Source organism: Pristis pectinata, chromosome 33, assembly GCF_009764475.1.
Source record: "Pristis pectinata isolate sPriPec2 chromosome 33, sPriPec2.1.pri, whole genome shotgun sequence".
NCBI lineage: Eukaryota > Metazoa > Chordata > Chondrichthyes > Rhinopristiformes > Pristidae > Pristis > Pristis pectinata.
In genome coordinates, this window is record NC_067437.1 from 19,601,382 (window position 1) to 19,626,197 (window position 24,816).

The window sequence follows — 24,816 nt, forward strand, 5'->3', positions numbered from 1 at the left end:
TCTTCAGTTTGAAACAGGAGGACTAGCGACATTAGCAATTAAAAAGTAGGAAAAAACTTCGGAGGCCATTAGTTTTGCTTCGAGGGGAGTTCGAAGGACCTCGGAAAAGCTAAGTGTTTCTTTTATCTTTTTTAGTGGGTTTTAAGTGTAGAGCTTAGTTTTTAAGAAGGGTGTAATTTACTAGGGTTAGTTTGTTGTTTTAAGGTGCTTTTAGTAGGGTTGTAAAAGTTTTTAAGTGCTTGAGTGGGGGGGCTGGACTGCGCAGGCGCGGGGCGGGCAGCTTAAAAGGCAAACAGCCTCTAGAGCGGACAGCGTCGGAGCGGGCAGCGGAGTGAGAGGGAAGCAGAGTGGTCGGGCTTTGGCACAAGGGGCTTCGGCGCACAGGGACTTCGCTAAGAGGAAGCCGGTAAGCCTGAGTACCTGCTGCTGAGATATAAGGTAAGGTCTGGTGGGTACTTTTTATCTTGATTTGTTGTAACTAATCTGGGAGCAGGATATGGGGCAGACAGTTAGAGCAGTGATGTGCTCCGTATGCGGTATGTGGGAGGTCAGGGTCAGCACAGTTGTCCCTGATGACCACACCTGCAAAAGGTGTATCCAGCTGCAGCTCCTAGTAGACCGAGTTAGGGAACTGGAGCAGCAGCTGGATGAACTACGGATCATTCGAGAGGCGGAGGCAGAGATAGATAAGACACACCGATAAGACAGGAGGAGAGCAACTGGGTAACTGTCAGGAGAGGGAAGGGGAGCAGGCAGAGAGAGCAGAGCACCCCTGTGGCTGTCCCCATCAATAATAGGTATACCGCTTTGGATACTGTTGGTGGGGATGACCTACCAGGAACTAGTTGCGGAGGTCTGGTCTCTGGCACCGAGAGTGGACCCTCAACTCAGAAGGGGAAGAAGGGAGGAGAGCAGTAGTGATAGGGGATTCTATAGTCAGGGGGATAGATGGGATATTCTGTGGGGATGATCGGGAATTCCGGATGGTCTGTTGCCTCCCTAGTGCCAGGGTCCGGGATATCTCCGATCAGGTTCAGGTTATTCTCAGGAGGGAGGGCGTGAACCCAGATGTTGTGATCTATGTAGGGACTAACGACGTGGGCAGGAAAAGACAGGAGGTCCTGCGTAAGGAGTTCAGGGAGTTAGGTGCTAAGTTGAGGGGCAGGACATCCAGGGTAACAATCTCAGGATTGCTACCTGTGCCACATGCGAGTGAGGAGAGGAATAGGAAGATTAGGCAGATTAATACGTGGCTGAGGGGATGGTGCGAGAGGGAGGGCTTCAGGTTTATGGATAATTGGGATTTGTTCCAGGGAAGATGGGATCTGTTCCAACGGGACGGTTTACACCTGAACTGGAGGGGTACTGACATTCTTGCAGGAAGGTTTGCTAATGTTGCTCGGGGGGGTTTAAATTAAATTTGCAGGGGAAGGGGATCCAGAATGAGAGAGAGGATAGCGAGATGGAGGGTAGAGGACAGGTAGGAACTACACAATTTCGGAACATTAATACAATTGGGTTAAAAATCCTATATCTGAATGCACGGAGTGTCAGGAATAAGGTAGGCGAGCTTGAAGCTCAGATACGAATGGGTAAGTATGATGTTGTTGGGATAACGGAGACATGGCTGCAGGGAGATCAGACCTGGGAAATGAATTTTCAAGGGTATACATGCTATCGTAAGGACAGGAAGGTGGGCAGAGGGGGTGGGGTGGCCCTGTTGGTGAGGAATGAGATTCAGTCCCTTGCAAGGGGGGACATTGAATCAGGAAAAGTAGAGTCAGTGTGGATAGAACTGAGGAACTGTAAGGGCAAAAAGACCCTAATGGGTGTTATCTACAGGCCTCCGAACGTGGCATGGATATTGGGTGCAAGCTGAATAGTGAGTTAATGTTGGCATGTGGCAAGGGTAATGTCACAGTAGTTATGGGGGATTTCAATATGCAAGTGGACTGGGAAAATCAGGCTGGTACTGGACCGCAGGAAAGGGAGTTTATAGAGTGCCTCCGGGATGCATTCTTGGAGCAGCTAGTACGAGAGCCGACCAGGGAGAGGGAGAACTCAAAGTAAAGGAGCCATTGGGAGGTAGTGACCATAACATGATAAGCTTTTATCTGCAATTGGAGAGGGAAAAGGGCAAATCAGAAGGGTCAATTTTGCAGTTGAACAAAGGAGACTATGGAGCCATGAGGGAGGAGCTGGCTAAAGTTGACTGGGTGGGCATCCTAGCAGAATTGTCAGTGGAACAGCAATGGCAGGTATTCTTGGGAATAATGCACAAGGTGCAGGATCAGTTTATTCCCCAGAGAAGGAAAGACTCAAAGAGGGGAAAGGGGCCACCGTGGCTGACAAAGGAAGTCAGAGATAGCATTGTGTTAAAAAGGAAGAAGTATGGCAGAGCCAAGCTGACTGGGAAGATAGAAGATTGGGAAATTTTTAAGGTGCAGCAGAATTTAACTAAAAAGGTAATTCGGGAAGAAAAAATGAGGTACAAAGGCAAGCTAGCCAGGAATATTAAGGAGGATAGCAAAAGCTTTTTTAGGTATGTGAAGGGAAAGAAGTTAGTTAGGAACAATGTTGGGCCCTTGAAGACCAAATCGGGTGAAATTATTACGGGAAACAGGGAGATGGCAGTCGAATTTAATAAGTACTTTGGATCTGTCTTCACGGGGGAAGACGTAAGAAATCTCCCAGAGGTAAGGATGGACAAAAGGCAGAGGGTGACAGAGGAACTGAAGTGGATTGACATTAGGAAAGAAATGGTGATGGGTAGACTAATGGGGCTGAAGACTGACAAATCCCCAGGTCCAGATGGTCTGCATCCCAGGGTACTAAAGGAGGTGGCTCTAGAAATTGTGGATGCATTGATGATCATTTTCCGATGTTCCTTAGATTCGGGGTCAGTCCTGAGGATTGGAGAATGGCTAATGTTATCCCACTTTTTAAGAAAGGAGGGAGGGAGAAAATGGGGAACTATCGTCCAGTTAGCCTAACATCTGTGGTGGGGAAGATGCTAGAGTCCATTATTAAGGATGAAATAACGGCATATTTGGATAGCAGTGATAGGATTGGGTCGAGTCAACATGGATTTACTAAGGGCAAATCATGCTTGACTAATCTACTGGAGTTTTTTGAGGGTGTAACCAGGAAAATAGACGAGGGAGATTCAGTGGATGTTGTATACCTCGACTTTCAGAAGGCATTTGATAAAGTGCCGCACAGGAAATTGGTGGGTAAAATTAGGGCTCATGGAATTGGGGGGTGGGTATTAACATGGATAGAAAACTGGTTGGTGGGTAGGAAACAAAGGGTAGGGGTGAATGGATGTTTCTCAGAATGGCAGGCCGTGACTAGTGGGGTGCCACAGGGCTCGGTGCTGGGACCGCAGCTGTTTACGATCTATGTTGATGATTTAGATGAAGGCATTGTGAATAACATTAGCAAGTTTGCTGATGATACAAAGTTGGGTGGCAGTGCGACATGTGAAGAGGAAGTTAGGAGAATTCAAGATGATTTGGATAGGTTGGGTAAGTGGGCAGATACTTGGCAGATGAAGTTTAATGTGGATAACTGTGAGGTTATCCACTTTGGGAGCAGGAACAGGAAGGCGGATTATTATCTGAATGGTGTGGGGTTAGGTAAGGGGGAAATACAAAGGGATCTAGGAGTCCTTGTTCATCAGTTACTGAAAGTGAATGAGCAAGTGCAGCTGGCAGTGATGAAGGCTAATGGAATGTTGGCCTGTATTACAAGAGGAATTGAGTACAAAAGCAAAGAGATTCTTTTGCATTTGTACAGGGCCCTGGTGAGACCATTCCTGGAGTATTATGTACAGTTTTGGTCTCCAGGGTTAAGGAAGGATATCCTGGCTATAGAGGGCGTGCAGCGTAGGTTTACAAGGTTAATTCCGGGGATGTCGGGACTGTCTTATGCTGAGAGGTTGGAGAGACTGGGATTGTACACACTGGAATTGAGAAGATTGAGAGGGGATCTGATTGAAACATACAGGATTATTAAGGGATTGGACAGGATAGAGACAGGAAATATGTTCCAGATGTTGGGGAAGTCCAGGACCAGGGGGCATGATTTAAGAATAAGGGCTAGGCCATTTAGGACAGAGGGGAGGAAAAACTTCTTCTCCCAGAGGGTTGTGAATTTGTGGAATGCACTGCCTCAGAGGGCAGCGGAGGCCAATTCTCTGGGCACTTTCAAGAAGGAGCTAGATAAGTTTCTTATAGATAGGGGAATCAAGGGATATGGGGACAAGGCAAGAACAGGATATTGATTGTTGAGGATCAGCCATGATCTCAAAATGGCGGTGCAGACTCGAAGGGCCGAATGGTCTACTTCTGCTCCTATTGTCTATTGTTGCGCCTTTGTTCAAGAAGGGAAATAGGGATTATCCTGGAAATTATAGATCAGTGAATCTCACATCAGTAGTAGGGAAGCTATTGGAGAGGATTCTCAGGGATAGGATTTATGAGCATTTGGAAAAGCATGGTCTAATTAGGGACAGTCAGCATAGCTTTATGCGGGGAAAGACGTGGCTTTATAACTTGATTGGATTTATCGAGGAGGTGATGAAGATGATTGATGAACATAGAGCTCTGGGTGTTGTCTGCATGGATTTTAGTAAGATGTTTGACAAGGTCCCTCATGGTAGGTTCATCCAGAAGATTAAGATGCATGGGGTCTACAGTGACTTGGCCATTTGGATTCAGTGTTGATATACAGAGCGATCAAGGAGTCCAAATTCATAGCTCCCTGAAAGTGGCTGCACAGCAATAAAGAAGGCATATGGCATGCTTACCTTTATTAGTTGAGGCATTGTGTTCAAGAGTCAGAAAGTTATGTTGCACCTTTATAAAACTCTGGTTAGGCCGCATCTGGAGTACTGTTATCTCAGGAGTAGCGGAGGCTAAGGGGAGACCTAATAGAGGTTCATAAGATTATGAGAGGCATAGATAGATAGCTGTATCTTTTTCCCAGGGTCGAAATGTCAAATACTAGAGGGTATGCATTTAAGGTGAGAAGGGTTAAATTCTATGGATATTGTGGAGCTGCCATTGTGAGAGTGGGCCAGTGTTTGAGTGGTAAGGAAAGAGGCTTCGGTTCATGAGGCTTCAGTGAGCAGAGGCACAGGTAAGGTTCCTTGAATTTCTTTTTTGGTCTCAGAGGACAGTGGTATGCTCCTCCTGCAGGATGTGGGAGATCAGGGAGATTTCCAGTGTCCTAGGACTGTGTGGGAAGCGTGTCTAGCTGCAGCTCCTGACTGACACTCCTGATGCACTCAGGATCATCCAAGATGGTGAGAGTATCATAGATAAAAGTTTTAGCGATCTGGTCACACCTAAGGTGCAGGCAGAATATAGTTGAGTGACTACCAGGAAAGGAAAAGGGAGGAGACAGATAGTGCAGGATTGCCCTGTGGCCATTCCCTTCGAAAACAAGTTTTGGATACTGTTTGGGGGATGACCATTCAGGAGAAGGCAGCCGTAGCCAGGTCTGTGGCACCAGGACTGGCTCTGAGGCTCAGCAGGGAAGGGTGAAGGCAGAAGGACTATAGTGAAAACAGACTCAATAGTTAGACGGGCGGCAGGAGATTCTGTGGCCACAAAAGGGACTCCGGAATGGTGTCACAAGAAATTCTGCTGATGCTCCAGGATGGCGTATTGCCTCCCTGGTGGCAGGGTCCAGGACGACACAAATCGGCTGCAGAACATTCTCAGGGGGGAGGCTGAGCAGCCAGAAGTCGTTGTGCATGTTGCCACAAATGACATAGGTAGAGAAAGGGATGAGGTCCTGCAGAATGAATATTGGGAGGTAGGGAAGATGTTAAAAAGCAGGACCGAGGATAGTAATCTCCGGATTATTTCCAGTGCCATGTGCCAGCAAGAATAGGAGGATATGGTAAATGAATGCATAGCTAAAAAACTGGTGTAGGGGGCAGGGATTCGGAATTTTGGACCATTTGGATCTCTTCTGGGGCAGAGGTGACCTGTACAAGAGGGACAGGTTACACCTGAATAGGAGGGGGACCAATATCCTGGCAGGCAGATTTGCTAGTTTGCTGGCACTACTAGCGTGGGTTTAAAATAGACTGGCAGTGGGGTGGGATCCCAAGCATCAGGGAGGCAAATGAGAGGCTGGACTCTGATGCAGAAGTCAGTGACAGCAAGTTGAATAGGCATGACAGACAGCAGAATTGCAAGCAGTGAGGAAAACTTATTGGATTAAATTGCATTTATTTCACAGCAAGAGGTATGACAGGTAAGGTGAATGAACCTAGGGCTTGGATAGCTACATGGGACTGGGATATTATAACCATTGAAGTGTGTCTGAAGTGTGTCTACTTTAATGCGAGAAGTATCAGGAACAAGGGAGATGAACTTAGAGCTTGGGTAACTACATCATTGTGGCCATTACAGAGACTTGGCTGCCACAAGGGCAGGAATGGCTGTTGGATAATCCAGGGTTTGGATATTTCAAAAGGGACAGATACACAGGTAAAAGAGGTGGGAGAGGCTTTGCTGATCAGGGACAGTATCACAGCTGTAGAAAGGGAAGAAGTCCTGGAGGGATCATCAACTGAATGTGTGGGTGGAAGTCAGAAACAGAAAGGGAGCGATCACTCTATTGGGAGTATTCTACAGACCCCCCAATAGCAGCAGACACTGAGGAGCAGATCGGGAGGCAGATTTTGGAAATGTGCAAAAATAACAGGGTCAATGTCATGGGTGATTTCAACTTCCCTAATATTGATTGGCACCTCCTTCTTATAAAGAGGATAGATGGAGCAGTTTGTTAGGAGTGTCCAGGAAGGATTCCAGACACATTATGTGGACAGGCTGACTAGAGGAGAGCACATTCTGGACCTGGTACTAGTCAATGAGCCCGATCAAGTTTCAGATCTCTTGGTGGGAGAGCATTTTGGAGACAGTGACCATAACTGCTTGACCTTTACCATAGCCTTGGAGAGAGACAGGAGCAAACTATGTTCTTTGAGGAGTTGACAGACTGATTGATGAGGGTAGTGCAGTAGATTGGTATTGGTATTGGTTTATTATTGTCACTTGCACCGAGGTAGTGAAAAGCTTGCCTTACAAACCGATCGTACAGGTCAATTCATTACACACTGCAGTTACACTGAGTTAGTACAAAGTGCATTGAGGTAGTACAGGTAAAAACAGTAACAGTACAGAGTAAAGTGTCACAGCTACAGAGAGCAGTGCAATAAGGTGCAAGGTCACAACAAGGTAGATCGTGAGGTCATATTCCATCTCATTGTATAAGGGAACCGTTCAATAGTCTTATCACAGTAGGGTAGAAGCTGTCCTTAAGTCTGGTGGTACGTGCCCTCAGGCATCTGTATCTTCTACTCGATGGATGAGGAGAGAAGAGAGAATGTCCCGGGTGGGTGGGGTCTTTGATTATGCTGGCTGCTACACCAAGACAATGAGAGGTAAAGACAAGAGTCCAAGGAGGGGAGGCTGGTGTCCATGATGCACTGGGCTGTTTCCACAACTCTCTGCAGCAGCTTGCGGTCCTGGGCAGAGCAGTTGCCGTACTAAGCCGTGATACATCCAGATAGGATGCTTTCTATGGTGCATCGGTAAAAGTTGGTGAGAGTCAAAGGGGACACACCAAATTTCTTTAGCCTCCTGAGGAAGTAGAGGCGCTGGTGAGCTTTGTTGGCTGTGGCATCTATATGATTTGACCAGGACAGGCTGTTGGTGATGTTCGCTCCCAGGAACCTGAAGCTGTCAATCCTCTCGACCTCAGCACCATTGATGTAGACAGGTGCATGTACACCGCCCCCTTTCCTGAAGTCAATGACCAGCTTTTGTTTTGTCAACCTTGAGGGTAAGGTTGTTGTCATGATACCATTGTGGTCTACATGGATTTTAATAAGGCATTTGACAAGGTTCCTCATGGTAGGCTTCTTCAGAAGGTCAGAGGGCATGGGAAGCTTGGCCATGTGGATTCAGAATTGGCTTGCCTGTAGTAAGCAGAGGATTGTGGTGGAGGGAGTGCATTCAGATTGGAGGGCTATGACTAGCGGTGTCCCACAAGGATCGGTTCTGGGACCTCTGCTTTTCATGATTTTTATTAATGATTTGGATGAGGGGATAGAAGGGTGGGTTGGCAAGTTTGCAGACAACACAAAGGTTGGTGGTGTTGTGGATAGTGTGGAGGATTGTCGAAGATTGCAGAGGGATGCAGAGCTGGGCTGAGAACTGGCAGATGGAGTTCAATCCGGAGAAGTGTGAGGTGGTACACTTTGGAAGGACAAACTCCAAGGCAGAGTACAAAGTTAATGGCAGGATTCTGGGTAGTGTGGAGGAGCAGAGGGATCTGGGAGTTCATATCCACAAATCCCTGAAAGTTGCCTCACAGGTGGATAGGGTAGTTAAGAAAGCTTATGGGGTGTTAGCATTCATAAGTGGTGGGATCGAGTTTAAGAGACGCGAGGTAATGATGCAGCTCTACAAAACTCTGGTTAGACCACACTTAGAGTACTGTGTCCAGTTTTGGTCACCTCATTTCAGGAAGGATGTGGAAATGTTGGAAAGGGTGCAGAGGATGCTGCCTGGTTTAGAGAGTATGCATTATGAGGAGAGACTAAGGGAGCTAGGGCTTTACTCTTTGGAGAGAAGGAGAATGAGAGGAGACATGATAGAGGTGTACAAAATATTAAGGGGAATAGATAGAGTAGACAGCCAGTACCTCTTACCCAGGGCACCAATGCTCAATACAAGAGGGCATGGTTTTAAAGAAATGGGTGGGAAGTTCAAGGGAGATATCAGGGGATGGTTTTTTACCCAGAGAGTGGTTGGGGCATGGAATGCGCTGCCTGGGGTGGTGGTGAAGGCAAGTACATTGGTCAAATTCAAGAGATTGCTAGATAAGCATATGGATGAATTTAAAATAGAGGGATATGTGGGAGGAAGAGGTTAGATAGTTTGAGGCGAGGTTTAAAAGTCGGCACAACATTGTGGCCCGAAGGGCCTGTGTTGTGCTGTACTGTTCTATGAAAACATTGAAACCCTGGAATATTAAGCATCCAGTCCTGTCCTCCTCAATCAAGTCTCTAATGCCCACAACATCATAGTTCCATGTACTGATCCATGCTGTAAGTTCATCACCCTTAATACTCCTGGTATTAAAACAGACACACTTCAACCCTTCCATCCTATCATGTATATCACCTGCTACTTCCCTACAGACTTACCTGTCATGACATCTACATTCCCCTGAATCCCTCCACTTTCTGATCTGGTGCTCTGGTTCCCATCCCCTGCCAAACTAGTTTAAATGAGCAAACCTCCACACCAGAATATTGGCTCCTCTCCAGTTAAGATGCAACCCATCCCCCTTGTGCAGGTCACCCCTGCCCTAGAAGTTGTTCCAATGATCCACGAACCTGAAACTCTGCCCCCTGTATCAGCTCCTCAGCCACACATTCATCAGCTCTATCTTTCTATTCCTGTCCTCACTAGCATGTGGCACTGGGAGTAATACCTTTGGGATCCTGCCTTTCAGCCTCTTTCCTAACTCCCTGTACTCACTGCACAGCAGCTCTCTTTCTACAAACGTCTTTGATGCCACACCCTCTGGCTGCTACCCTCGCCCTTGAGAATGTTCTGCAGCTGCTCATCATCCTGGTGCTGCTTTTGTGGCCACTGAATAATCTCCTGTGTGTCCCCATAACTATCAAGTCTCCTGTCACTATTGACCTACCTGACTCCTCCCTTCCCTACTGAGTCTCAGAGCCAGTCACATTGTTACTGACCTGGCTGTTGTTGTTGTGCCCTGATAGATCATCAGCCCCCCCACCCCAGTAGTGACCAAAGCATAGAGAAACAAAAGGACTGCAGATGCTGGAATCTAGATGAAACACGATGATGCTGGAGGAACTCAGCAGGCCAGGCAGCATCAGTAGAGAAAAGCAGGCAGTCAATGTTTCGGGTCAGGACCCTTCTTCAGAACTGAATTCGGCTTCACTGCGCAGCAGGCCACTTTCTACAAATGTCTTTGGTGCCAATCTTTGGCTTCCCCTTTTCCTACACTGCATGTATATTGAATTCTCCCATTTTAGGTAATTCCCAGCCACCCCCCACCACCCGCCCCCCCATCATGCTTCTTCTCTTCTTGGTCCTGCATCCTTTCCTGAAGCCACAATGATTGTTGGGTCAGAGTACTTGTTCAGTATATTTTCAGCACTAGAAAACCGAATTGAACTCCAATGATTGTTGCACATCTTTCCAAGTGAATGATGGATGCATCCTCTGGCCTGCTGAGTTCTTCCAGCATCATCATATTTCATCTAGTACCCAAAGGATACCTGTTGCTAAGGGGAATAGCCACAAAGGAACCCTGCACAGTTTGCCTATTCCTTTCACCTTTCCTGGTGGTCACCCAACTTCCTGCTGCCCACACCTAGTAAAACTCTCATCTATGATGCTCTCAGCATCCCAGATGATCCCAAGTACATTCAATTCCAGCTCCAGTTCCTTAACATGGCCAGTCAGGAGCTGCTGTTGGGTACACTTCCCACAGGTGAAGTCATCAAGAACAGTGGAAGTCTCTCTGATTTCACATCCTGCAGGAGGAACATACCACTGCCATAAATGTCATCCCAGCTATACTAATCAGAAAAGTCATTTTACCCCTAATTTTATCTGCTCTTACATGCTCTCTGCTCAGCCTCCTTGCCAAAGCCTCTTGAGCCAAAGCTCCAGCACTTATACTCAAGTTGCCGCTACACTATGGCTCTGCTCTGCCTCCTGGCTTGAAACTACACAAGTCCACTACACTCATGGTGCTCTCCTAAACTTTCCTACTGCTTCACTGCTCGGCATTGCCTCCTGGCTTGAAACTGCACTAGAAGTTAGTGACAAACTGTTTTGTATGCCATCCACAGAGATCATTCTAAACACAAGTACTCTGAAGTAGTATAAAGGGAAACACAATAACATTGCAGAATATAGTATTAGTTACAGTGCAGGTTGACGAATAAGGTGCAAAGGCAATGACAAGGAATATTAAGAGGTCATCTTTATCATACAAGAGGTCCATTCAAACAGCGGGATAGAAGCCGTCTTTGAGACTGGTGTGTGTTTCCAAGTTTTTGTATCTTCTATTTAATGGAAGGGGGGAGAAGAGAGCATGACCAGGGTGGAGGGGTCTTTCCTGAGGCTTTAGCTGCTTTCCTGAGGCAGTAGGAAGTGTAGACAGTCAATGGAGGGGAGGCTGGTTTTTGTGATAGACTGGGCTGTGCCCACAACTCTCTGCAATTTCTTGTGGTCTTGGGCAGAGCAGTTGCCATACCAAGCTATGATGCATTCAGATAGGCATCTATGGAAACCAGTGAGGTTCAATGCGGACATACAGAACTTCCTTTGTCTTCTGAGGAAGTGGAGGGGCTGGTGTGCTTTCTTGGCCATAATGTCTATGTGATTGGACCAGGACAAGCTATTGGCAATATTTACACCTAGGAACTTGAAGCTCTCAACCATCTCCATCTTGACACCATTGACATATAGGGGCATGTGCTCTGCCATGCTTCCTGAAGTCAATGACCAGCTTTTGTTTTGCTGACAGTGAGGGAAAGGTTGTCCTAATACTATGCCTCTAGACTCTGTCTTCTTCCTGTACTCTTGTCTTGCTATTTAGATCTGGCTCACTATGGTGGTGTCATCTGTGAACTTGTAGAAGGAGCTAGAGCAGAATCTTGCCACACATGTCCACGGTGACAATCAGGTCCCTCCTTGTAATAACCCACTTAACAGCACTTGATCCTCAGACCACAATACCTTGGTGATTCAGGTGCTTCTTATGTGTTGCAAGAGTACCTGCCTTCACCCACCTTCTCAGGCAGTGCATTCCAGATTACAACCACCCCCTTCTTACTCCTCACTGTAACCCTATGCCTTCTGGTCTTAAACATCTCTGCCATAGAGAAAAGTTTCTTGCTATCTACCCCTCTCAATTTTGAAATGCTCTATCAAGTTCAGTTATGAGATGCCCTCTCATCCCTCTTGTCACACAGAACCCAGATTACAAGATTCTCTTTTCTGTATTTATTTCAGATTTCCAGCAACAAAAATACTTCCTTTGAAATCTTATCTTTGAAATTCTCTTTGAAATCAATTTTCCCTAGATTCTACCACTCACTTGTGGGAGGAAACCAGAGCACCTGGAGGAAACCCACATAACCACAGGAGAATATACAAACTCCACACAGAGAGCACCAGATGTGTCTCCGGAGCTATGAGGCATCTCCACTAACATGCCGCTGTGATGTCCTTGGCTTAAAACAGCAGTTGGGGAGAGAAGTGGAGCTGATATGTATTTTCTGTTTTAGTGTTGAACGTGAAAATGGATGCCGATACATGTGGCATTTCATAGAACAGAACAGTACAGGAACAGGCCCTTCTGCCCATGATGTTGTGCTAAACTAATTAAGCTAATGACACCTAATCCCTTCTGCCTGCCATATCCTTCTTCTTTGCATATCCATATGCCTATCTCAGAGCCCCTTAAACTCCTATCATATTTGCCTCCACCACCACGCCTGGTGGTGCACTACAGGCGTCACCCACCCTGTGTAAAATAAAACTTGCCCTGCACATCTTCTTTGAACTTTCCCCCTCTCACCTTCGATGCATGCCCTCTAGTATTAGATATTTCAAACCTGGGAAAAAGATACTGGCTGTCTACTTTACTTATTCCTTCATAATTTAACAAATTTCTATCAGCTCTCCCCTCAGTCGCTGCTGCTCCAAAGGAAACAACCCTATTATTTCACAATATAATTACCTGCTTGAAAACTTACCACTTGTGTCCATTGGTGGGATTGGTAAAGTCTTCCTTACTGCAGCACGTTGCTCTCTATTGCACATCAAACTGTCAATGCTGCAACGCCATCTAACATTTGATCCACTACATTGCTTGTCATCTGTCCATCTGTACTGGAAAAAGCTGTCAAAAGAACAGCTCCTCTTAAGATTGTGTTTTCCTTTTCCTTGCTCCATCAACAATCTAGCATATTAATTTAAAGCTGAATAAATTGAGATAGAAAGAAAAGAAATAAGCAAGATAATGAATTAAATTTGTGTACAGAATTAAGCCTCTATTTCCTCATTTTTTTCCTTTTCCCATGCAGTTTGTAATCAGATGTGTTAAATACATAGGAAATAAATTTGATGTTGCACAGATCAGAAAGGTCAAATTTACTCCCGCATTAACTGATTAGGGATGAAATTAGAGGCACAATAACACATTTTAACCTTCCTGGATTGGGGAGGAACAAATAATCCAGTGTTTCTGACCTTGATCACTATCAAATGATTTGTGCTGTATAGCCAGGATCAACATCAGCCTCGATATACAGTCAAATTTAACTCACAGAATTAACTCTTAGATACATAACTATAATGCCACTGGGACTAACATAGAGTTAGGTTGGTATCAAACAAGACACACATTTAAATTGTGTACCTTAAAGTGACAATTACAATTCAAAACTATAGTTTAGCTGGTATAACCGCAAGCCAATCTTCTGGCACTGTGAATTTTTCAAAAAATTAAAATGCACGCAAGTACATGCAATATCACAGTACCCACTATACACAAGAGGGCTTTTGCTATAGTTTGTGGTCCATTTTCTGGTTTTTCTTATAAACTGTGTTGTGAGCACCCTTCAAAACATATACCAGGACCCTTTAGTGATGATATAATGAGGTTCAAGTTGAACCACCTTTTGCATGGGGAACACAACTCTCCCACACTTTTAGTGTTCACCTGGAAGAAGCGGAGATGCACAAAAAACAAAACATAGAAGGATCAGTTGCCGTCATGCATCACTGTTAATGGTAATTATCAAGTGTAATTCACACACTTCTTTGAATCACTTTCAGAATTCAGACTGCATTTTACTTTCCCATCTCCAACTTCCAAAGAGTGCAGGATTTACTGGCATGGTCACCACTTGTTGCCCAAGTCTAACTGACTTTGGGAAGGTAGCAAATCACCTTCTTGAACCACTGCAGTCTGCATGGTGAAGGTACTCCCTATCTGACATAGACAATTATAGACATTATAGACAATTCCAGGACATAGATCCAAAAAAGTTATATTTCAAACTCAGGATATTGTGTGTTTGGAAGAGAGCTTGCATATGTCCTCTTGCTACATGGTGAAGGTCACAGGTTTGGTCAGTATTGCAGAGCTGCTTCGGAGAGTTGCTGCAGTGCCTTTTGGAAATAATATACATAACAGCTCTATAAAAACAATGGAGAAGGAAACAAATGCTCAGGTTGGTGTATAGAATGTTGATCAAGTTTTGTTCTGAATGGTGAAAAAATTGAATGCCATAAACCTCCACTCATCCAGTCAATAACAGTATTCCATCAAACACTCGTTTGATGGCATTAGGGAATTAGTTAGGGAGTGGCGAGTCACTCACATTGTTTATCCTTCATATTCAAAGACAACCATGCTTAGTTTATGGTCCTGCATCCTTTCCTGAAGCCACAATGATTGTTGGATCAGAGTACTTGTTCAGTATATTTTCAGTACTACAAACTGAATTGAGTTCCAATGATTGTTGCACATCTTTCCAAGTGAATGATAGATGCATCCTGAAGGTTGTGTACTTCCTTGAGCCCATGTTTCCTGGAACAGTTCAGACAGTTACAAAGCTACATGCGAGCCTCCAGCATTGTAGACTTCAATACAGCTACAGGTACTTTGTCATTTGAGAACAGATTGAAACTGAAAATAATCAATCAGAGCTATGATGATATCTGTCTGAACCAGATGATCAATTGCCTCCTTCCTTATTCAACGTTTAGCTTGAGCAGGTTGATGTATTTGACCTACCTTTATACTATCTTTTTCCATTTTCAATGAGTAATGTGGCATCATGACCATTCAGCATTGGGAATGTTCCTGACCACCTAGGTTTTCTTCAGAGGTCCCAAGAAGTTCTTCATATTATTCCTGCCTGACCAGATAATCTCACTGTCTTGTCACTGAGCCACATATTTTGCAGCTCTGACTTTGATAATCCTTTTGATACTGTTGTAGGCTGCTTACTTTAATGTTAAGTGTTATATTCTTAACAGGCTTTGTGCAGATGATGCTTCTTACTCAGTCCCCCGCAGATCATTTTTGTCAAACCAATTTTGATGTACACATGAAGAAAGACAGAGGTACAACATGCAGTCAAGTATAATGCCTCCGAAGAATGACAATGTTATTGGAGCTGGTATCAATTGTCATTAGGTTATGTGATTTCTTAGCAAATGACATTCTCAATTTACTGCTGTACTTCGGCAACAATGAATTTTTGTGTGTTTTTTGCTTTGTGGTCATCAGGACAATCATTCTTGGACATCTTGAGCCTGTGGTCAATCCAATATTCTGCCCTTTTCCTGGACCTCATTACAATTACAACTTACATCTCTTTAGACTATCAGAGATGCTGATGCTTGGAAGTAAGTGCAACTAAGCTATCCTGTTGTAGTTTAGCAAGTAGAAACCTGAGATGGTAATAAGGAGGTCACATCTGGTGCATTTCCTCAGCAGCATAAACATACAAAGGTACAGCACTGGAACAGACCCTTTGGCCCATAATGTCCATACCAACCATGATTCTAATCCAAACTAATCCTATCTGCCTGCACATGGTCTGTACCTGGTTTGTGGTTTATGCAGAACCATAGAACCATACAGCACAAAACAGGCCCTTCGGCCCACCATGTTGTGCCGTCCATCAGACCACCCTCACACTGCCTAACCCCTTCCTCCTGCATATCCCTCTATCTCACATTCCTCCATATGCCTATCCAACAGGCTCTTGAACCTGTTCAATGTATCTGCCTCCACCACCACCCCAGGCAGTGCATTCCATGCACCAATCACTCTCTGGGTGAAAAACCTCCCTCTGACATCTCCCCTGAACCTCCCACCCATAACCTTCAAGCCATGACCTCTTGTCTTGAGCACTGGTGCCCTGGGAAGGAGGCGCTGACTGTCTACTCTATCTATTCCTCTCAATATTTTATATACCTCTATCATGTCTCCTCTCATCCTCCTCCTTTCCAGTGAATAAAGCCCTAGCACCTTAAGCCTCTCCTCATATTCAATACTCTCCAATCCAGGCAGCATCCTGGTAAATCTCCTCTGCACCCTCTCCAATGCCTCCACATCCTTCCTATAATGAGGCGACCAGAACTGAACACAGTACTCTAAGTGTGGCCTAACTAGAGCTTTGTAAAGCTGCATCATCACCTCGCAGTTCTTAAACTCAATCCCGCAACTTATGAAAGCCAACATCCCATTGGCCTTCTTAACTCTTTCCACCTGTGAGGCAACTTTCAATGAACTGTGAATATGAACCCCCAGATCCCTCTGCTCCTCCACACTGCCAAGTACCCTGCCCTGGAGTTTGTCCTTCCAAAGTGTACCACCTCACACTTCTCCGGATTGAACTCCATCTGCCACTTGTCAGCCCAGCTCTGCATCCTATCAATATCCCTCTGTAAGCTCTGACAGCCCTCCACACTATCCACAACACTGCCTATCTTAGTGTCGTCTGCAAACTTACTAACCCAGCCCTCCACCCCCTCATCGAAGTCATCTATAAATATCACAAAAAGTAGAGGTCCCACAACTGATCCCTGCGGGACACCACTAGTCACTGCCTTCCAATCCAAGGGCACTCCTTCCACCACAACCCTCTGCTTTCTACATGCAAGCCAATTCCTAATCCACACAGCCAAGCTTCCTTGGATCCCTTGGCCTCTGACCTTCTGAAGAAGCCTACCATGAGGAAACTTATCAAACGCCTTACTAAAATCCATGTAAACCACATCCACCGCACTGCCCTCATCAATCTTCCTCGTCACCTCCTCAAAGAACTCTATCAGGCTTGAGAGGCAAGAGCTTCCCTTCACAAAGCCATGCTGGCTGTCCCTAATCAGTCCATGATTCTCAAGGTGTTCATAAATCCTATCCCTTAGAATCCTTTCTAACAGCTTACCCACCACAGATGTGAGACTCACCGGTCTATAATTTCCTGGCCTATCCCTATTACCTTTTTTGAACAAGGGGACCACATTCGCAACCCTCCAATCCTCTGGCACCACCCCCGTAGACAACGAGGACTCAAAGATCCTTACCAGTGGTTCAGCAATCTCCTCCCTAGCCTCTCGAAGCAGCCTGGGGAAAATCCCGTCAGGCCCCGGAGATTTATGTCTTAATATTATTTAACAACTTCAACACATCCTCCCTCTTGATATCAACAACCTCAAGAACATTACCCCTACCAGCACTCCCTTCCGCATCATCAAGACCCCTCTCCCTGGTGAATACTGAAGAGAAGTACTCATTGAGAACTTCTCCCACTTCCGCCGCCTCCAGGCAAATTCTCCCACCTTTGTCCTTAATCGGACCTACCTTCACCCTAGCCATCCTCCTACCCTTCACGTACTTGAAAAAGGCCTTGGGATTTTCCTTAACCCTACTAGCCAAAGCCTTTTCATGTCCCCTTCTAGCTCTCCTCAGCCCTTTCTTAAGTTCCTTCCTTGCTACCCTATATTCCTCACGGGCCCTGTCTGAACCTTGCTGTTTATACCTCACGTATGCTACCTTCTTCTCCCTAACAAGTCGTTCCACCTCTCTCGTCACCCACGGTTCCTTCACCCTGCCATTCCTTCTCTGCCTCACCAGGACGTATTTATCCCTAACATCCTGCATAAGATCCCTGAACATCGACCACATCTCCATGGTACATTTTCCTTCAAAAAGGACATCCCAATTTACACTCCCAAGTTCTCTCCTTATAGCCTCGTAGTTAGCCCTTCCCCAATTGAAAAACCTCTTGTCCTCTCTGCACCTGTCCCTGTCCATGACAATTTTAAAGGTTATGGCAGAGGTTTGGCAGGGAGGGTGGGAACCAGAGCACCAGGTCAGAAAGTTGAGAGATTGAGAGGACGGTAGATGTCATGAGCAGTAAATCTGTAAGGAAGGACAGGCAGGAGCAAGGTAACAGATGGGCTGAAGCATGTTTAATGCTCGGTGTATTCAGGGTAAGGGTGATGAACTTAAGAGCATGGAACAATGCAGGGAACAATGATATGGCTTGGTTGAGAGAAAGGGACAGGACTGGATGCTTAATGTTCCAAGATTTCGATGTAAAAAGGTGGGGGTGGCAGGGAGAGAGAGAGGTTGCACTGTTAATCAGGGACAATATCACAGCTGCATTCAGAGGGGACATGATGTTCCCTCATGAGTTCTACCCATATGGATTTATCCACTGAGTCCATATGGGTAGAACTCAAAAATAAGATAAGTACAATCACTCTAATAGAATCATACTACAGAGCCCCAAAAGCCACAGGGACAATGAGGAATGGACATGCAGGCAGATTAGGGAAAGGTGTAAAAAATCAACAAGGTTGTTGTCGTTGGTGACTTCAACTTCCCCAATTTAGACAGGGATCTCCTTAGTGCAAGAGGTTTAGATGGGGCAGAATTTGTTAGGTGCATCTTAACAAATTTATCCTAATTTATCCTTAACAAATTTATCCTAACAGCAGCCAGTTGCAGCAGCCAGAGCAGCAGAGGGGAGGCCAGAGCTTTTTAAAGGTTGTTTTTTTTTCTGGAGGTAAAAGAAGTCCCCGATTAATACTCCTCTCTCTCTCCCTGCCACCCACCTTTTTACATCATTTTAATCGTCTGGGCTGCAGAGATCAACACTGACAAAAGTTTTAGCGAGGTGGTCATGGTGCAGGCAGCAGATAATTGGGTGACCATCAGAAAAGGTAGAGCAAGCAAGCATATAGAGAATTCTTCTGTGGCCATTCCCCTCAGCATAGCCCTCCTGCATACTTTTGGGATGGGGGGGAATACCTATCAGGGTGCAGCAGCAGCCAGGTCAGTGACACCGTGACCAGCTCTGAGGCTCAGCAGGGAAGGGTAAAACCAAACCGAGAAATAGTGATAGGAGTCCTGATAGCTAGGGGGACAGATAGGAGATTCTGTGGCCACATAAGAGACGCCAGGATGGTGTGTTGCCTCCTGGGTGCCAGGGCTGAGGAAGTGTCCGAGCAGCTGTAGAACCTTCTCAAGGGGGAGGGTGAGCAGCCAGAGGTCATGGTGCACATTGGCACCAATGACATGGGTAGGAAGGGGGATGAGGTCCTGCGCAGTGAGTATAGGGAGTTAGGCAAGAGGCTGAAAAGCAGGACCTCAAAGGTAGTGATTTCTGGGTTCCTCCTGGTGTCAAGTGCTAGTGAGGACAGGAATAGAAAGATAGAACAGATGGATGTGTGGCTGAGGAGCTGGTGCAGGGGTAGGGATTCAGGTTGGAGCCAAAGCCTCTGCCTCCATACTCTGCAGTATTCTCCCTCTCCTTCCGGACCACTCACTCTCCACCTTCAGCTGCCAGGCTCCACACCTTGGATTCCAGCCTGTCTCCACCCCCACCCCTCCCCCTCCTTGCTCCCATCCTCCTCTGAAAAGTAGCGAGGATGCAAGGTACAAATTACAACAGGAGATATAAAAGGCATGTAAAAAGGACAATGTTACAGTGGTCATGGGGGATTTCAATATGTAGGTAGATTGGGAAAATCAGGTTGGTACTGGATTCCAAGAGAAGTAATTTGTGTAATACCTGCGAGATGACTTTTTAAAGCAGCTTGTGGTTGAGCCCACAAGGGAAGAGGCAATTCTGGATTTGGTGTTCTGCAATGAACCAGATTTGATTAGGGAACGTAAGGTAATAGAACCCTTGGGAGGCAGTGATCATAATTCATGCTGCAGTTTGAGAGGCAGAAGCTAAAATCGGATGTATCGGTATTACAGTTGAGTAAAGCTAACTTCAGAAGCATGAGAGAGGAGCTGGCCGAAGCTCATTGAAAGGGGACCCTAGCAGGGATGGCAGTAAAGCAGCAAAGGCGGGAGTTTCTGGGAGTAATTTGGAAGATGCAGGATCAGTTCATCCAAAAGAAGATTTCGAAAGGGATGATGAGGCAACCGTGGCTGAGTCAGGAATGGTTCCAGAGGACTGGAAAATCATAAATGTCACTCCACTCTTTAAGAAGGGACATAGAAAAAAGACAAGAAATTATTGGGAGGGAGAAAAAAGACAAGCCTGACTTCAGTGGTTGGTAAGATGTTAGAGTCCATTATTAAGGATGAGGTTGCAGGGTACTTGGAAGCTCTTGATAAAATAGGCTAAAGTCAGCATGGTTTCCTTAAGGGGAGATCTTGCCTGACAAATCTGTTGGAATTCTTTAAGGAAGTAACAGGCAGGATAGACAAAGGAGTCAGTGGATGTTGCTTACTTGGATTTTCAGAATGCCTTTGACAAGGTGCCACACATGAGGCTGCTAAACAAGATAGGAGCCCATGGTATTACAGGAAAGGTACTAGTATGGATAGAAGATTGGCTGACTGGAAGAAGGCAGAATGGAAATAAAGAGGCCTTTTCTGGTTGGCTGCCAATGTTCCGCAGGGGTCAGTTTTGGGTCCACTACTTTTCACGTTTATATGTTAATGATCTGGACGACAGAATGGAGGGCTTTGTGGCCAAATTTGTGGATGATACAAAGATAGGTGTTGGGACAGGTAGTGTTGAGGAAGCAGGGAGTCTGCAGGAAGACTTGGACAGGCTGGGAGAATGGGCAAAGTGGCGTAGGGAAGTGTATGGTCATGCACTTTGGTAGGAGGAATAAAAGTGTAGACTATTTTCTAAATGGGGAGTGAATTTAGAACTCGGAGGTGCAAAGGGACTTGGGAGTCCCAGTGCAGGATTCCCTAAAGGTTAATTTGCAGGTTGAGTCGGTAGTAAGGAAGGCAAGTGCAATGTTAACATTAATTTCACAAGGATTAGAATATAAAAGCAACAAAGTAATGCTGAGGCTTTGTGAGGCATTGGTCAGACCATATTTGGAGCATTGTGAGCAGTTTTGGGCCCCATTTCTAAGGAAGGATGTGCTGGCACTGGAGAGGGTCCACAGGAGGTTTACAAGAATGATCCCAGGAATGAAAGGGTTAACATATGAAGACCGTTTTATGGTTCTGGGCCTGTACTCGCTGAAGTTTAGAAGGATAAGGGGGGGATCTCATTGAAACCTACCGAACAGTGAAAGGCCTGGATAGAGTGGACGTGGAGAGGATGCTTCCAGAAGTGGGAGCGTCTGGGACCAGACGGCACAGCCTCAGAATAGAAGGACGTCCCTTTAGAACTGAGATGAGGAGGAATTTCTTCAGCCAGAGGGGTGGCTATGGGGACCAAGTCTCTGCGTGTATTTAAAGCGGAGGTTGGTCGGTTATTGATTAGTAAGGGCGTCAAAGGTTACAGGGAGAAGGCAGGAGAATGGGGTTGAGGAAGAAAACTAAATCAGCCATGACCGAATGGCCTGATTCTGCTCCTATGCCTTGTGGCCAGCCTTCGGCAATACCGCATAAACTAACCTGTGGAGCTCGGCGCACCGCTGGATAAGACGAGGTGCCACCCGTCCGGAGGCGGTTGGCCACCTCCCCCCCCACCAACCGTCACGACCGCAACTCCCGCTTCCAGAAACTTCGCCGCAAAAAGCGCGCCAACCTCAAGCGCGCACAGCAGAGACTGACAGCTTGTACAGCCTATCAGAAGCTACCTAACTGTGCGACGACCCAATCAGTGTACAAGGTGTGTGTGGGCGGGAGGTATCGGCGGTGCCGGGTGGTGAGGCGGCGCCGGGCTCGGGTTTGGGCCTCGCCTTCGGTCGCTGTCCGGCGGTATCGGGGAGCGCACTGGGTCCAGCCACTCGGAGCGGCAGGTGCTGCTCCGATAGTGAAACCATTATAGCCTTGCTCCAGGGAGCCGGAAAAAAATGACCGAGTGATAGCTAATCTTAGCGGCACTGACAGGAGGACAGCCGCTCCCGGCTCCATTCTGCTGGATGGGGAGCTGGATGGGGCAGCGCGGCAGGGTCCCGGAGAAGAGCAATCCGCTTTATTATTTGAACAGCTGGATCCAGGTGACGGTACAGAAAATTCCACTGCTGGGCTCCATGCAACTTGCAGTGACTGAAGCCGCGCTCACCCTGGTGGAAGATTTACCGACAGAAGGCGGTTGTTGCTGGTGGATAAAGTGATCCCCAACCTAATCCCATCCTGCACATCGTGTCCTGTTTGAGTCTGTTTAGGGTTTCTGCCTCCACCTCCAGCCCAGCAAGCAGTGAGTGCCAAGCACCTGAGCCTGGCCACCGCACCCACAGCTGAGGGGAAGGGTCAACTACAAGTTAAAACTGGACCATCCATTTGAAAACCGGTAAGGGAGGAGCCGGAAAACGGATATGTTGATTGCAAATCATGAACTATTCTGTTTATCTACTGCATATACTTTGAAATCCTGGGCAATGAAAGGCTCACCAGGGATCACCCAAAGCCTCTCCATCAGCTATAAAGTTCATTGGCAAAGTAAGGAATGGTTGGATGCATACTTAGTTGCACCTCAGAAGCTGGAACCATCCAGACTACAATAATTTGCTGGAACAATTCCTTACAACCACTGGAACTAGTATCCATTTCTCCTTTATAGTCAACTGTAACACCATTGGAACACTTTCAGGTTTTAATCCCGGCCATATCCAATCATAATTTTAGATTTCGTTGTTTCTCTACCAAATACCATTACGAGAACATTACTAAAAGGATAATAGTTCCAGTACAAAGAACCTCAAATGACGCAGGGCACTTCACATGGGCAGTAAAATGCAACCATGCCAGTATGGCCATATCCTGGGTACAAATATATTAATTATGTATTACAGAGAAAAAAATTTCCCTTGCTGCTGTGACAGAGGCAATGCAAAAATTAAATTAATAATACTGAGTTAGTACATCAGTATTGGGGCAGTGGCTAATGGAGAAGTTGCTCATATGTCCCTTGACTTTCAATTAAGCCCAAATTGTCATTTATCTGGACAATTGCATACTTGAGCAACATGGGAAGAGAAATGTGGATTCTTTAGCTTTGAATGATTGAGATGAGTTGTATTCGGAGACGGAAACAGGACCTTTGGCCCAACTGGTCCATGTCAACCAAGATGCCCCTCCAAGCTAGTCCCATTTGCCCATGTTTGGCCCAGACCTTTCTAAACCTTTCCTGTCCCTATACCTGTCCAACTGTCTTTTAAAAGTTGTTTCTGAACCTGCCCCACTCACTTCCACTGGCAGCTCATTCCCTATACATACCACCCTGTGTGTGTGTGTGTCTATGTCTATATATAAACATATATGTATATATAGATCTTGATTTCCCAGCCCTGGGAAAAAGACTGAGTGCATTCACCCTATCTATGCCCCTTATGATTTCAAAAGCCTCAGTCTTCTACATTCCAAGGAAAAAAAAGTTCAACCTCTCCTTATAACTCAGTCCTTTTGAGTCCTAGCAACATCCTTGTAAATCTTTTGGTATTGGTTTATTATTGTCACTTGTACCGAGGTAAAGTGAAAAGCTTGTCTTACAAACCGATCGTACAGGTCAATTCATTACACAGTGCAGTTACATTGAGTTAGTACAAAGTGCATTGATGTAGTACAGGTAAAAACAGTAACAGTACAGAGTAAAGTGTCACAGCTACAGAGAAAGTGCAGTGCAATAAGGTGCAAGGTCACAACAAGGTAGATCATGAGGTCATAGTCCATCTCATTGTATAAAGGAACCGTTCAATAGTCTTATCACAGTGGGGTAGAAGCTGTCCTTAAGTCTGGTGGTATGTGCCCTCAGGCACCTGTAACTTCTATCCGATGGATAAGGAGAGAAGAGAGAATGCCCTGAGTGGGTGGGGTCTTTGATTATGTTGGCTGCTTCACCAAGACAACGAGAGGTAAAGACAAGAGTCCAAGGAGGGGAGGCTGGTGTCTGTGTTGCGCTGGGCTGTGTCCACAACTCTCTGCCGTTTCTTGCGGTCCTGGGCAGAGCAGTTGCTGTACCAAGCCGTGATACATCCAGATAGGATGCTTTCTATGGTGCATTGGTAAAAGTTGGTGAGAGTCAAAGGGGACAGACCAAATTTCTTTAGCCTCCTGATGAAGTAGAGGCACTGGTGAGCTTTCTTGGCCGTGGCATCTACATGATTTGACCAGGACAGGCTGTTGGTGATGTTCACTCCCAGGAACTTGAAGCTGTCAACCCTCTTGACCTCAGCACCATTGATGTAAACAGGTGCATGTACACTGCCCCCTTTCCTGAAGTCAATGACCAGCTCTTTTGTTGACATTGAGGGAAAGGTTGTTGTCATGACACCATTCCACTAAGTTCTCTATCTCCTTCCCGTACTCCGACTCATCGCTGTTTGAGATACGGCCTATAATGGTGGTATCATCTGCAAACTTGTAGATGGAGTTAGAGCAGAATCTGGGCACACAGTCATGAGTGTATTGGGAGTAGGGTAGAGGGCTGAGGACGCAGCCTTGTGGGGCACCAGTGTTGAGAATAATCGTGCCCTGGCGGAGGTTTTGGTCTTGTTGCTCGATGAGCACGATCAAGAATAGGCTGAGCAGAAAACACTTCAGGGCCAAACACGTCGATCAGATGTTTAGAAGAAAATTCAGTGGGTTTGCCAGTTTCAGCATTTTCTGGAAAACCGATGATTCTTACATTACTTCTCCGACTGCGGCTTTCTAAGTCAATAATCCTCTGTTTTTGCTGTTCCAGCTTTTGTTAGGTCATGATTAAATCTTTTTCAAGCGAGTTCAGTGTTTCAAATGTGTTCTTCCTTGATTTAATACTTATTTGGTCTATTAAGCAAT

The 24,816-nt window shown here is 46.0% G+C and overlaps 1 protein-coding gene across 1 annotated transcript in view; it reads right to left on the reverse strand.

The window, feature by feature from the left end:
- LOC127585438 (protein KASH5-like) overlaps positions 1-24,816 on the reverse strand; it is a 76,697-nt gene extending 51,881 nt beyond the window's left edge. The window contains exons 1-2 of the mRNA XM_052042865.1: positions 21,490-24,816; positions 12,839-12,984 (exon numbers count right to left, since the gene is read on the reverse strand). Of these exons, the coding sequence (XP_051898825.1) occupies positions 12,839-12,905 (67 nt within the window). The 5' untranslated portion in view covers positions 12,906-12,984; positions 21,490-24,816. The remainder of the gene's footprint in view (positions 1-12,838; positions 12,985-21,489) is intronic.